The sequence below is a fragment of the Desmodus rotundus genome, chromosome 3 (assembly GCF_022682495.2).
Source record: "Desmodus rotundus isolate HL8 chromosome 3, HLdesRot8A.1, whole genome shotgun sequence".
Lineage (NCBI taxonomy): Eukaryota > Metazoa > Chordata > Mammalia > Chiroptera > Phyllostomidae > Desmodus > Desmodus rotundus.
The window spans coordinates 200,216,628-200,231,429 of record NC_071389.1 but is presented as its reverse complement, the minus strand read 5'-3'; the positions used below and the strand labels follow the sequence as shown (position 1 = coordinate 200,231,429).

The following is a 14,802-nucleotide window of genomic DNA, read 5'->3' as shown; positions in this document are numbered from 1 at the left end:
AGCAGGCATTCAGCCCTCCCCGCGAGCGGGCCCCCGCACAGGGGCCGCAGCCCTGCCTGCGCCAGCGCAAGCCTCTGGCACCAGCCACAGGGACAGGCTGCCGGGAGCTGCCGGCTACTCGGCAGCAGGGGCACTCCGGGCAGCCTCTGCGCTCGGGCAGCGGGCGGCAGGCAGGCCTGAAGACTGACCTCGACGCCTGCAGGGAGACTCCCAGCTGCACGGTTCTGTCTAAAGACAGAACGCACAGCACAGAAAGGAGCAACACCCCTTTTTAAAGACTTAAGGGTTTCGATACAAAGTCTTCCTCGCCCCGGAGCACATTCGATGGACCAGAGATGGAATCAGAGTACCCCCCGGTGGCAGACACCGGTGCCGGTCAGCGGAGCCAGCCCACACCCTCCTCCTGGGGACATCCGGGCGGGGCGGCCACGCCCATTCAGGCCGGCAGGATGCGCGCCAGTCCTCCCGGCCTGACAGGAGGCAGAGAGGCTCGCACACCTCGGGCCCTTGCTTCCCATCTTCCTGCCCGAGACACAGAAGCGAGGCCTGGGGTCCGCAGCCACCGTGCCACCGAGGAAAACAAGCAGGAGGACTAGGGCGCCCACGACGGTGGGCAGGGCAGGCGGGGACGGAGCGTGGGTCTCTGAGGGCAGCGCCGCCCGCCCAGGAACCGCCCCCCGACACCATGCAGGGTGCAGGCTGGCCTGCGTGGGCAGCGACGGGACACACGGACACGGACCGTCCGTGTGCGGCTGACAGCTGCCCTCCGCCAGAGCAGAATGGGAGCCTGCCCATTTCCCTCGGCGACAACACATCGTGGCTGCTTCCCGGGAGCCTGTGTATTCCTCAACTCACCGAAGTGCGTTTCCTGCCTGTGCACGTACTGGTAAGCGCTGAGAAAGCCCGCGGGCAGCACAGACAAATTCAAAGCGAACCATGAGGGAACGGGGTGCAGGATTCCCTGCGAGCGTCTCTGCACTCCCCCTAACCCCGTCCGTGTCCGTGTCTCCTCGTGAACAGTGGGCACACGCTGAGGGCCGACTCCGGCCCGCCGTTCGCCCCGCCCCGCGGCTGCAGCTGGCTCACGTGACCGACGCCGCCCAGGTCGTTTGTGGCTGTAAGCACTGCGGCAAGCGTCTCCGTCTCCGGGGACAGGGACGGACACCCGCCCACAACCACAGGCCACAGGCGAACAAGGTCCCAGAACCAGGCAGCCTGGGACGCGAGACGCGCCCACGCGGGCTGCTGGCACCGGGGCCAGCGGCAGGACGGCCCACCCCCCCGCAGCCCTGCAGCGGCCTGGCCGGGAGGGAGGGGTCCCATGCCGGGGTGGGTGCGTCCCCTGGAGGATTAGTGACGGGACACCGTTCCAACACGTCTGCTCACTTGCGCTGCCTCTTCCGGAGCTCCCTGCGCGGTCTCCATCCCTTTTTCTGAGGCGGTGCTCACCCTTTTCTTACTGACTTGTGGCACCTTCTTGAAAACGGAGGACTCCTTTGTCATGTAGGCGGTTAGTTGGCCCCTCAAAGATGTCACATCCCAATCCCAGAACCCGTGACTACGTCAACTCACGTGGCAAAGCGGGCTCTGTGAATGCGCTTAGGGACATAAACCTCGGGGGTTCACCCAATTACCCAGGTGGGCCCACCCACTCATGGCTCCATAGAAGCAGACGACCTTCCCAGCTGGCTCCCAGGGAGCCCCGCCCATGGAGGGGGCTCTGAGCGATGCTACAGTGCTGGCTGGAGAGGGAGAACGGGGCCACGAGCCAAGGAATGGGGGGCCCCCAGAGCTGGGAGGGTGAGGAGAGGAGGGAGGGAGGGAGTGGGGACCTGCCGCAGGCCAGGCCGCTGGAGCGTCACAAAGCCAGCTGAGTGCACCAGGGCACTGCCTGGCAGAGAGTGCGCACCACCAACCCCAGCACCCTGTCTCACCCGGAGCCGCACTGTCCCCAGTCCTCCTCCCGCCTCCTCAGGGCGCGGCCAGCCGCACTCGCACCCGTAACTCCCTGCAGGGCTTCGTGCCGCGCGAAGCCTCACGGTCTCGGCCACAGTGGCAGCAGTCTGCGCATGTCCGGACGGTTTCAGTCCAGTGTCACCGCAGGCAGCCCCGGCTTCGCTGTCCGGTGGGGGTCCTTTAATGTGTGGGGGGTGCTAGCAAAGTACCCTTTACGGGGAAGCACAGTGCAGACAAAGGCAGAGCTGTTCCCGGGAAGCCGGGGAGAGGCCGGCCCCACCCACCACCCACGGACAGAGAAGATCAAATTCCTGGGGACCCCAGCAGGCGTTCGGGGGGGTCACTGGGAAGCCACTGGTGTGGTTACTTCTGAAATACATGGCCTCAGAAAACAGCAGAGCAAAAAAAAAATGTGCAAAGTCGACAAATCTTTAGCTAGACTGACTCAGAAGAGAGAGACGATTCAAATTACCGACATTAGAGATGAAGGCAGCCATCACTATCGACCTCACGGAAACAGAGAATTACGGAAACACTGTGAACAAGAAAGTAGGCAACTCAGACGGACGGACACATTCCCAGAAAGACAAAAACCACCGAAATTCAATGGAGAAAAAGAAAATCTGAACGGACACGTAACATGTGAAGCGACTGAATGTAATCACCGAAACGCCTCCCACAGAAGGCCCGGCGGCCCCAGAGGGCTTGTCGCACTGGCCAGCTCTGACCAGTTCGTGAGGAAGAATTGACGCCAATTCTCGAGAAATTCCACTAACACCCAGAAGCAGAGGGAACACTTCCCAGCCAAAGACACCGCCAGAGAAGGAAACCGCAGACCAGTATGTCTTATAAACAGACATGCAAAAACCCGCCACAAAACACCAGCAAACCAGACGCAACAGTATTTAGAAAAAATTGTACGTCGTGATAAAGCGGGATTTACCCAAGGAATTCAAGGCTAGTGTAACAACCAAAAATCAATTACCACAAAATACCACCCTAACCTCGGTGGTCACAGAAAAGGCATTTTAAAGCATTCAGCCCCCGTGCATGGTGAGAGGCTCAAAGGACCAGAGACAGAAGGCCATGTCCTCACCCTGCCAGGAGCATCAATAAAACCCGCAGCTCACACCGCCCTTCACGGTGAGAGACGGGACACAGGACCGGACGTCTGCTCTGACCACCGTTATTCCGCACGGTGCTGCGGTTCCGTCCCGAGCAATTAGGCAAAAGAAAATGAAAGGCATCTGAATTACAAGGAAGAAGTAACACTATCAAGCAAGATGACATGATCTTGTATACAGAAAACTTTAAGAAACCCAGTAAAAAAAGAATCCAAACTTAAAAACAGATTCAGCAACGTTTTGAGACACAAGATAAATGTACAAAAATTGATTATATTTCTGTACACTTGCAAGGAACCACCCAAAAATAAAAATAAAACAATTCCAGCCCTGGCTGGTGTGGCGCAGTGGAATGAGTGCCAGCTGCGACCCAAAGGGTCCCCGCTCCCCAGGATGCCCAGGAGAAAGGACGCCCACGCCCACGCTGAAACGGGCACGGCGATGTCCACACAGGGGTATTCACTGAAGCCTGAAAACCAGAGGCGGCCAGCCCGGTGCCGTCGGCAGGCACACGGGCAAACACCACCTGCCCACCCGCACAACGGTGTTCAGCGACAAAACGAGGAGCCGACACAGGCCGAACAGGAGACAACCCTGACACGTGCGAAGTGAAGAAGCCAGGCGCACCTCATCCACAGACGACGTTCTAGAACTAACGGATCTGTAGGGACGGTGGGGGCGGGAGGCTGGAGAGCACGGGCTTCTCTCCCAGCTGAGGACGAACATGCTCTCTAAAACTGCGGGAGGGGAGCCAGCCTCGGGGCGCACAGATACGAATGTATCACTAAACTGGACACTTTAAAGGAGGGAACAGTGTTGCATGTGAATTTGAAAGGGTGAATTACGTGTGAATCTCAACACAGACGTGATTTTGTTTAAAGACAACAGAGCTTCTACCTGTTTCTGTTGGGGTCTCTCTTGGACCCCAGACCAGTGCTCCGAGGAAGCCCAAACCAGCCACATCGCCAGGCCCATGTGCAAGATGCACAGCTGAGCTGAGGTCCCGGCCGGCGGCCGGCACCAGTCACTCACGTGGCAGTGAGCCAGCCCTGTTCTCGCTGGGTCCCAGCCTTCCCAACTCCCCGACTCCCCGGGACACCCCAGACACCACGGGGCAGACACCCCACTCCCACTGTGTCAGGTCTGAATTCCTGATCCATGGAATCCGTGGGCATTTTTTTAGCAAAAAAAAAAGATTATCACCTTGCCTGGATCAAGCATAACTCATTGGTTACGGTCCCTTTCCAGAAATTTCACAGAGGCATCCTTGGCCTTGGTAGCAGATTTCCAGTGTCAAGAATCAAAAGGCCTGCGGTCCAACCCCCAACAGCTGCGAGGTGGTCCAGTGTTAACCAAGTCATTTCTCTGAGCATTAGCCGCCCTGCCCCGGAGCGGGGATAAGGACGTGCTTGGAACGGAGGCGGCCATGTAGGACTGCGGTTTGAATACCTACCGCACAGCGACCCACAGGCGGCACCCACCAATGGGGTCGGCCCACCTCTACCCGAGCACTTGCCCTCCTGCAGGGCGTCGCGACCTCCCGACAGGCTCCACGTGGGGCGGCCTGGTCTGCTGCCGCCGCGTCTGCACGCTGTGCTCACAAGCATCTGCTGCGTTATCACAGGCTGCAGGCCTCTCCCTCCCGCGCAGCGCTAACTCGCTAATTCTTCAGGGGCACACTGCTTGTTTATGGAGCAGAAAATGTTCCGACGAAGTCCAGCCTCAGACTAAAATGGGCCTCGTTCTATCTCGTTAAAATTTCATTTTTATTTGGTCTCACACAGCTAAAAAAAAAAAAACAGGTTTGGACTGAAGCCATTTTAGGAAAATAACTGGCAACTACCCCATTTCAGATCATGAAATCTGTCTTTCAAAAACACACCATCCAATAAACGTTTAATAAATCACACTGCTTTAAAGCACTACAGTAACTCGTAATTTGAAAGGGCAGCCCAGGAACTCCTCCTGCAGAACCGGAGATGCGCCCGAGATAACACCACTCTAGGTGCACACGGTGGGCAGAACCAGGTTTACACGTGTTCACGGGGAAAATAACAGACAGTTAGTGAGTCACACCCCAGACTGAACCCGTGTTCTACACACGCACCGCGGACACCTGCGTCTGTCCCACCCCAAACGCCCTTGCTCGAGCATCCAGGGGACAGGTGTGGCAGTGTCTGCAACCGGTCTAAGAGGCATCTGGGCATCCTTCACAAACTGAGTGACGAACAAATGAACCGGACAGACACACGACAGACTATGGACCACAAGAGCCACGGATGAGCCCCAGCTACAAGAATCAGGACGGGTGAGGCCCCAACACAACACTGAAAGCACGTTAAACACCCACGGTACGACGGCATGCACAGAAAGCCCTTAAAAAGGAAAGTGACGCTGCCTGCCATTTCTGGACGCACGCAGGAGCGGTCAGAAGTTCCACCCCACACACGCAACGCGAACACGAATCTGGAGCTGGGGCCGGGACAAGAGCACAGGGGCTGCACCGGGTGTGACAGTTTATTCCCTGCGCTGGGGGGTGGAGACAGGTGCACTCTACCTTCACTGAACTCACCTGTGTGGTCAAGTGCCCTGCAATGATGTTTGGGTGCTCAAGGGACGGCATATCCAGCTCTGCTCCCTAAGATTCTCTCGGAGCAGAAAACCTGCAACCGCCTGGTGAGGGCGCCACGTCGCCACGTCGAGGCCCAGAGCGCCCCACCCGCGGCGGCGATGCTGGTGCGGACAGCCTGCTGCGCTGACAGCCGTGGGACAGAGCAGCACTGCAGGTGTGCGCAGGCGTCGCCCTCGACGGCGAGGAGTGAGGACTCCCTGGCGTGCGTGCTGGCCACTCTGCACTCCTGACCGTTGTTTTCGAGCCCACTCTTCCTGCTCACAACGCACGCCCGCCGCCACCGGAGACCATGCTGGGCCCATGGCAGCCTCACGTCCCATGTTTGCACGGCTCTCGGTGGCACCGCCGCCACTGTGCTGGACCCAGGCCAGGGCGCTCCGTGCACCGACGTGCGTGCAGGCTGTGGGCCGGAGCGCACAAGCAGGAAGCTGGACCGCCTCGGCGTGTGCGCGTGCGCAGTGACGGTCGCACCGGGATGCGATCGCCCAACCTTGCGTTTCTCCGAAAGAGTCCCTGCGGTGTGACTGTGTGCCTTCTGAACGCCTGACAAGCGGGCCGGGTTTTTCAGCAGCTTGCTCCGGCACTGAGGGGAGGTGGGCAGGACCTGGGCGCAGACCCAGCTCCCAGAGCAGACGGCTCAGGAGCCGGGAGCTCCTTGGGGACACTTCTGGTAACTGAGCCTTCGCCCCCACACTTTCTCACACTGCACACGGCGCTCTTTCCAAAGGCGCCTCAGCACCCTGGCTCCCAGACAAACGCAGATGAAAACCACAGTGCGACACCACTTCACGCGCTGCAGGGAGGCAGAGACTCCAAAGGTGTGTGAGCGCTGACAGGAGTGCAGGAAGGCGGCAACCCTCCACGCCGCCGACGGGAAGGAAAGTCGGTGCAGCCACTTTGGAAGGCAGGCCGGCAGGTCCTCAACAGATCACAGCTGCCACGTGACCCTGAAATCCACTCCCGGGAATATGCCCACGAGAGATGCACGCACACCGGCACGAGAAGTTGCACGGCGTCATTCATAAAGAGCAAACATGTGGCCACAGTCCCCGCTGACGGCCGGCCAGATGAGGCCCGTCCACACCCCAGATGACGGCTCGGCCTGAACGAGGAAGGAAGTGCTGGCCCCGAACAACAGGGAGGAACCGTGCCAACGTGATGCTCAGGGACAGGGGACGGGACAGGCACGAGGGACCAGACATGATTCTATCTACCGGAAATGTCCCGCACAGGCAAAGCCACAGACAGGAGGCAGACCAGTGATGCCGGGGCAGGGGAGGCGGGAATGGGAGCCGCTGCTAACAGGCCGGGGTTCCGTGGGAGGCCACGTGCCGTTCTCACCCTGCCGGTGCAGACAGCTGTGCACCTTGACGGACGCGCCAAGAACACCGCCTGTGCACGTACGTGGGCGAAACACAGGGTGTGCCAGTGGTGTCTCCACAGACCCTAAAAGGATGGACGAACTCAGGAAGGAGCGGAGAGAGGGGGGCGGGGGGGGCGGGAGGGGAAAGGGCAGAAAGGTCCCCTCCCCAGCCCAGCTGCCCAGGAAGGGGGTGCACCTTGGCAGGGGCTCCACAACCAGGGCAGCCCTTCAGCACCCAGCACCAGTGGCCGTCCCTCGATCCACCGCGCACAGGTCCCAGTCCATGTCCTTCGCCTGAATGACAGAAGCCTGCCCTGCCACTGTCATAGAACTAAACATCTCCACGCACCTCGTGTGGAACTCAGACAGACTAGGACAACGAACCTGCGGAAGGACCCGTATGTCACCAGCGGGCAGCGGTGGGGACCAGCAGCCGTGTTCTCAGGCCCAACCCACACGCCCCTGATGTCCCTGGCCAAGCGGCGGGAGACCAGGGGAACGGGAATCCGGGGGCATCACAGGCTGCGGCACTGGGGGCACCACAGAGGCTCACACTGGGCGATGGGTGGGGGTCCAGACCCAGGGACAGCGCAGGGAGGGCAGGCGGAGAGACAGCCCAGGAAGGTGCCCTGAAGTGGACCCTAACAGAAGTCCCTCCCTCGCCACAGCCCCCACTAAAACGTCACCACTGGTAAGGGGGAGGCAGTGACAAGGAACGGGGCCAAGCTGAGGTTCGATGCAAGAGCCGGGTGGGGCGCCACCGAGTAGCCAGGGTCACAGAAGAGGCCCAGCGGGGCCCGGCGGGGAAGGCGCGGGTGAAGACACGGGCCCGAGACCAGTGCTGCCCCTCCAGAGCCCTGTCTAGGCTGCCTTTACAGCACAGGTCGGGAAAGGGTTCCAAACTCTAGATCCGAGACAATATGGGGGCCTACTTGTGGCCAGCCTGGCTCTGGAGCCCGGACCTGCCCTGGACAGCGAGGTCCTCAGTGGTCACTGACGATCCACAGGACGCTGCGCCATGCAGTCACACCACCAGCCGGGCCCTCGGAGACCCCAGGAACCAGGGAGAGCCTGCCCGGCTGCCCCGCGATGGGGCCAACCTTCAGAACACAGGTGAGCCTGGGCGGGGGGAGATGGAAAGCGGCCACTGGGAACACGGCAGGCGTGAGCAAGCAAGGGGGGACCCACCCAGGGCTGCGAGCCCACGGGGTGCTGGCCGTTGGGTGGTCCGCCCTGGGCATCCCAGAGACGTCCTCCCGGCCCAGGTGAGGACCCCACGCCGGGGTGCCAGCTCTGACAGAAAAGCAGCTGGGCAAGACCGGCCTCCCCCGTGGGGTCAGAGGGCGAGGAGCGGTGGGCAGGGCAGTGACACAGTGAAGGGTGAGGGGCGCCAGAGCGAAAAGGGAGCAAAGCCCGCTGCAGCGTCGTAAGCAGCACCGAAGCGAGTGAAGAGGCCCTGACCACACGCACAACTACGTGCCCCATGGGCTTCGGCTGCGCGGGAGAGCAGGCGAGTCCCGCCACAGGCTTCCACTGGGAGCCCACCCACTGCTCCACCCTCTCATCACCCGATGCCTCCCCCCCCCCCCCCCGCCCCCTCCGATCCAGGCTTCCCGGGTGCGGCGGCATTGGCCCCTCAGCCACACTGGCCCCTCAGCCACACTGGCGCTCCCCGGCTTCCCGGGTGTGGCGGCATTGGCCCCTCAGCCGCACTGGCCCCTCAGCCGCACTGGCGCTCCCCGGCCGGCGCGGTGCACACAGGCAAGTGCGCTTTCCCAGGGAACTAAGTGTAGCTTCCGAGAGAGTGTGTGGGACGCCGCCCGCGCAGCAGTGGGCAGCTCCGTGCCCCCGCCGCCCACCACGCAGTCTGGAACTTGCCCACCCCACGGAGCCACTGCAGAAACGCAGCCCGAAGGCCCCGAGCCCGAAGGCCTGCCGGCTGTCCTGTGCTGACACCCACTCCACCCACAGAGGGCTCGCCCTGTCCCGAGAGGTCCCAGCCACGAGATGCCCCCCGAGCACCAGCCCCCTGGAAGGAGGACAGGATGTGCCTCTTGTCACAGTGCTCGCAGCGCCCGGGCCCCCCAGAGACCCGGGCAATTACTGAGCCAAAGACCAGCCAATCACAGACGTCTCTCGACACGAAACCTGGGAATAAACGCGATTACAGTGAACCTTTTCCCCATGAGGAAAGGCCCCATGTGAGCGCACACACAGAGAGCAGGCTGGCGGCCCCCAGAAGTCCGGGGCGGGGAGCCGGGGTAGGGGAGGGGTCGGGGTACAGCGAGCCCTGAGGGTGCAGCGCGCAGACGGTGCCTGCAGGTGGTGACACTGTATCGTGTACTAGAAAGTTACCAAGAGAGTGAATCTTGTAAATTCTCATCACAAGAAGAAATAGTTTGTAGTTACGCGTGGTGGCAGATGTTACCATTTCACAGTATCGAATCACTATGCTGTATACATGAAACTATTACGATGCTGAGTGTTAACTATACCTCGTAAAGGAACAAGGTGTTTCTTATAGAAAACTTAGAAAACACACACAAGCGAAGGGTGTCTTTGACTTTAACACGGAGGAGTACAGCTCCACCAGCCTGGCGGCAGCCGCTGTAAGCCCCCACCCCCCTTCCCCCTCCTCCTTCACTGCTGAACCCCCTACCGCCCCCTCTCCCGGTCCCTGCAGCCTGCCGAGCGCTCCCCTGACCGCCACTCCCAAATCCAAGACCTCAAGCCTGCCACCTTCCCGCCTGGGGGCAGCACGCTCTCTCCTGACCGCTGACCCTCTCTCAGCAAACGACTCCCGAGCAGCCAGCCCCGGGAGCCACTGCCAGCATCGGCCACACACGCACCACCTCACGCTGCTGATCCACGCCCGAAATCAGCTTTGCCCCAACGCCACGCCTCACACCTACTGTCCACGTCCGGCCGGACAATGACCTCACCGCCTGTCACCCAGGAACAAAACAATAGGCCGGCCACCTCGTCACACAGCAGCCTCCTGGGTCCACCGCTGTCCCCACTGCCCTGGACCGGGCTCCCTTTCCTCTCCTCCTCACCACGGCTTTGGCTCCTTCCAGGGCCTCACCTCCGACAACAGCAATCCAAGAACCAAGGCCCCCCTCGCCTCCTCCCTGACGCACACGCCGCCCCCCACCCCCACTCTGTGTGGCCCGCCTCCCCTGCCCCCACGCAGGCCCCACTGGGCAGGCCTTTTCTCTGTCTCCTCCGTCCTGTCCTCAGCGGGGCCCTGGTTCAGGCCACCCCCACTCTCCTGTGCTGACACCCACTCCACCCACAGGGGGCTCACCCTGTCCCTCGTCCTGTGTCCTGGCCCCCAACTACAGAACACCCCCACACCCACGCCAGCATCTACGGGGACGGACGCTGCCTCAAAGTGTACTTTGCCGTCACCCCACCCCTGCCTCCGCGCCCCTCCCCGGCCGCACTGCCGCAGGGCCCTGCCTATGCCTCCCCTGCAGAGCGGGCCATGGCCACCCTGCGGAGCTCCTCGCGTCCCCAAGGACAGGGAGGCCCCCCACGTGGGCTGCTTTGCATACCAGGGCCCGCCAGGCACACGGAGGGCCCCCGGCCAGTGTTGCTACGAGGGGGCGCTTCACATGGAAGCCGCGAGTGCCGCAGAGTGAAGTGGTCTCGAGGGACGAGGTGCAACGAGACACGCCCTCCAAGGGCTCCTGCGGCTCCGGGCCGGACCTCCCCCGTCAGGGCCACTTGGGATCACAGGGCCACTTGGGATCACGAGGGTTGACGGATCGCGTCTGGCTGAAGCGGTGCACGCTACAACGGCTGCAGGGGCTGGTTTCGGAACAGAAAGCTCACCCAGACAAGCGCTAATACTACAGAGAACATGAAATGGGCCCACGGCAGACGTGGCTCTGTCAGTGGCTTCACGGAACACCGTCCCTGGCGAAGCACCACCGCCGCACCCGCTACCACCCGGAGCCACCACCGCCCGCGCAGGTCTCTCCTCAAGGCCGAAGAGGTGGCCTGTGTGCTCCCCCGACCCCAGTGGAACGAGCCCCAGCGCCCTGGCCAGGAGGGGACGCTGTCACCATGCTGTACACCTGTGACCGGCGTCCCCCGCCCTGCCTCCTCCCGGACCCCACAGGAATTCGGAAAAGGACAGACCAGCCCCGCCCCCACCATTTCCCCCCCCCCCAACAGCGCGAGGAGGAGTCCCCCAGCAGGCCAGCCTCGCTGCCTGCATGCTCACGTGCAAAAGAGAACAAAGGAGCGCAGGTGCGGAGCACCCGGAAGGGCCCCTCACGCAGGCCACGCCCGCCCCCTCCGACACCCCGGGAGATCGCGTGCAAAACCGCCACACGGCACCCCTAAGAGCTGCACATGGGAAGCGCAGCCACCCGTAGCAGGGCCAAGCTCAAGGCTGCAGCCTGTGCGACAGGAAGGTGGCAGGTGACGGCCACCCCAGCCCAGGCAGTGCATACTCCAGGGCCAGCACGGCTCCTCTGGCGGACGCTGGAGGTCGGGCCCCAGGATGCGCAGGAACACGCGGGAGGAGGCCCACGGTCGGAACCCGGCACCGTGGGGGGGGAGGTAGGGGGGGCCGAGCGCAAAGCCAGCTGGTTCGTGGCGGCTGCGCCCCTCAGGCGAAGACAGCCTCCCAGTGCTTGCTGTCCATGAGGGCTGCCACCATGCCCAGCCCGCTGCACGCTCCCTGTGTGGCCGCATCAGTCACGGTGACTGTGTCTCAGCCCTCATTCTCCCACGTGCACAGGAACCTGCACGGCCGCTGACCCTGCTGACCTCGCCGATGGCTGCAGGCACCACCGCGGGACTCGGGCGGTGTTTCCACACAAGCCCCCAGAGCGGAGGAAGCAGTGCTGCAGAATGGGGAACAAGAAGCCTGGGGACACTCAAAACGAGAGCTCCCCGTCCATGGGAAGAGCCCGGGCCGCCCGGCGCCCTCTGGGCCGCCTGCTGCCCTGCCTCTCATCTGCAAAGGGAACAGCGAGGGAACCGCGCAGAAGCTGCCGCTCCTGGCAGCCGGCAGGCTGCGTGCTCAGGGACCAGCGGCCGGCGGTGTCACGGGAAGCAGCGTGCGGGAGTTATCCTTAAGGAACTACTCATCAGTCAGCGTTGTGCCGTATAAACAACCCTCGACAGTTCTGTACCCCGGGGGGGGGATCTTACTCCTTTGTGCCTCTGGGTTGGGGTCCACACTGGACAAGAAAAGAGGGAGCAAGCACAGGAGGCACCTGAGGGCTGGCGCTGTGCTCAGGCAGGCAGAGACCACCACTGGCCCACCGATAGGAGGAGGACACGCTGAGCCTTGGGGGCCACCCTCCCACACAACACCAGCACTGGCCTCAGCCAGGTGCGAGGCCGGGGCCCACCGCAGCTGCCCGGGCCTTCCTGGGGGCCCTGCCTGGCAGCTCTCCAAGGCTCCGCCTCTGCACCTGCAGCAGAGCCGCCCTCAGAAACGCCGAGGACACGGCACAGCACGGACGTCCAAGGAGAAGAAAGCATCTTCGGTGACACGGCTCCCAGAGGGAAAAGATGAGGACGGGGTCAGCTCCCTGCGGCTGTGCTGACGGATCACCACCAACTGAGTGGCTTAAAGTAACAAAAACGTATCCTCACATAGTTCTGGGGGCTAGAGAGGCTCAAAATCGAGGGTCGACAGAGCCCCCCACTCTGAAGTCTCTAGGAGGGGACTTGTTCCCCTGCCTCACCCCCCATAGCTTTCATGGGTTCCCAGAAAAAGGCATCACCCCAGGCTCTGCCCCTGTCTTCGAAGGCCATCATCCCAGGCCCGTGTGTCTGTGTCCAAACTCCCCACTTTCTACCAGGACACCAGTTGCCCAGGCTGGTGTGACTCAGTGGATTGAGTACCAGCCTGCGGATCAAAGGGTCACTGGTTCGATTCCCACTCAGGGCACAAGCCTGGGTTGCAGGCCAGGCCCCCGGGGGCGGGGGGACGGCGTGTGAGAGGTGACCACACACTGATGTTTCTCTCCCTTTCTCCCTCAGGGCCCACCCTGACCCAGTGTGACCCCACCCTGACCTGATCACATCTGCAAAGACCCTTTTTCCAAATAAGGCCACAGGCACAGGTCCGTGAATTTGGGGAGGACAAGGCTGAACTCTAGCCAAAGACAAATCACCAGGAGACACGGGCACCGATCCAAAGGCCTACTCACCATCACAGCCACACACAGGACTCGACCGCCCGTGCCTCTCGGCCGGCCGCTAGGAAGTGGTCTCTCTGGACTGAGGCAGAACCGAACCTCCAGACCCAAAACCAGCACGCAAGCCCCAGGGCCCCGGGGCCCCTTGCCTCGAGTCCGTGCTCTGGAGCACTTGTCCCTACCGCAACTGGGGCCTCCTGTTCTCTGCGACTCCTGCACTTCCACGTCACCTTGCCCCCTGGCACTGGCTTTAATGAAAGGTCTTCCTGTTCTTCAATCAAGCGCAATCCTACCGCGTGAAAGAGGGTGACCGCACCCCCGAAGTCGCTGCGTCTGAGCGGTCAGTCACTCCCTCCTGCGCATCCCACCTCACTGGGCAAAGTCACTGCTTCTGCCTGGGCAGCCACGAGCTTACGGTTCTGCACGCGAGCGGCGAGGTTTCTCGCAGGACCCTCACGTGTACGCTGTGTTCCTGAGTGACCCTACCTGCAGTGGCTGTACTGTGATGCCGCCCTTCTTAACAGTCAGCAGCTCAGACTTAAGTTTCTAAGGAGAACAGACTGTGTCTAGAAATCCGCGAGTCTGCTCAGAGCGCCTGTTTTCACCAGCAGCTGGTCCCACCCCGAGCCTCCGCCAGGCACCGTCCCCACCCTCCCCAGGGCCAGTGGCCGGCCAGGCGGGTTCGGTGACACGGAGATCGGATGAGGACTTTGGAGCTGCACAGCGTCTGCACCCAGGTCGCCGCGGGCGCTTAGTTTTTATTTTATTTTATTCTATTTTTATTTGCTTCCGGCTGTCGATCAAGATAGCAGTTGGTCTGCAGGCCAGAAGGGGGAACACGGAAATTCAGGGGAGCCTCCCACTGCCTTCCTTCCTCCAGGCAAGGCAGCAGCCGACGCAGGGACGAGGCCAGTCAAGTGGGTCAAAACCACCACGCCCCCGGCAGAAGCCGATCCCGACTCCGCCAGACTCCGCGGCTCCACCGAGTCGGTTCCTTCCAGCACCGCTCCCCGCCCCCAACCCCAGGAGCCCAGGGAAGCGCTGAGGAGCCCGCCTGTCTCCGGACGGACTCGCCGGCAGCTGCGCCCCCTCCTAACAGCCTCGCTCGGCCTGAGGGGCCGCTGTCACGCCCCAGACCCCACGCTCCGACCCCAGTCCCCTCCCACCCCCGAGCAGCGACCTCGGAGCCCGAGCCACCCCGCCCCAGGCCCCGACTCGACCTGCAGCCTAGCCCACCGAAGCTCCCACCTGACCCCTGACCCCTGACCCCGACTCGGGGCGCCCCGTCACACCTACCTGCCCGGGACCTTGCTGTTGCTGCGCTTCCAGAACTGCTTCCTGGTCCCGTCGCTGGCCATGGCCCCTCCGCATCCCTCAGACCCACGGTCCCGACACCCCGAGTGCTGCTGGGCCGCCCCCGCGGCTCTGTCCCTTACCCCGGGGGACCCCCTCAGCAGTCCCGGGACTCTGGAGCGTAAAGCCGACAGACTCTTCCGCCTCCCTCCGGAAGTTGTGCCTCCGCGCCCCGGAAGTCCCGCCTCCGTACCATCCGCGCGAGAC

At 62.3% G+C, this 14,802-nt stretch overlaps 1 protein-coding gene across 1 annotated transcript in view; it reads right to left on the bottom strand.

Moving 5' to 3' along the window:
* The window catches only part of TBC1D22A (TBC1 domain family member 22A), a 133,693-nt gene extending 118,928 nt beyond the window's left edge, over nt 1-14,765 (bottom strand). Inside the window, exon 1 of the mRNA XM_024579417.3 lies at nt 14,539-14,765. Coding sequence (XP_024435185.1) covers nt 14,539-14,600 — 62 coding nt within the window. The 5' untranslated portion in view covers nt 14,601-14,765. The remainder of the gene's footprint in view (nt 1-14,538) is intronic.
* Nucleotides 14,766-14,802: the final 37 nt, after the last annotated feature.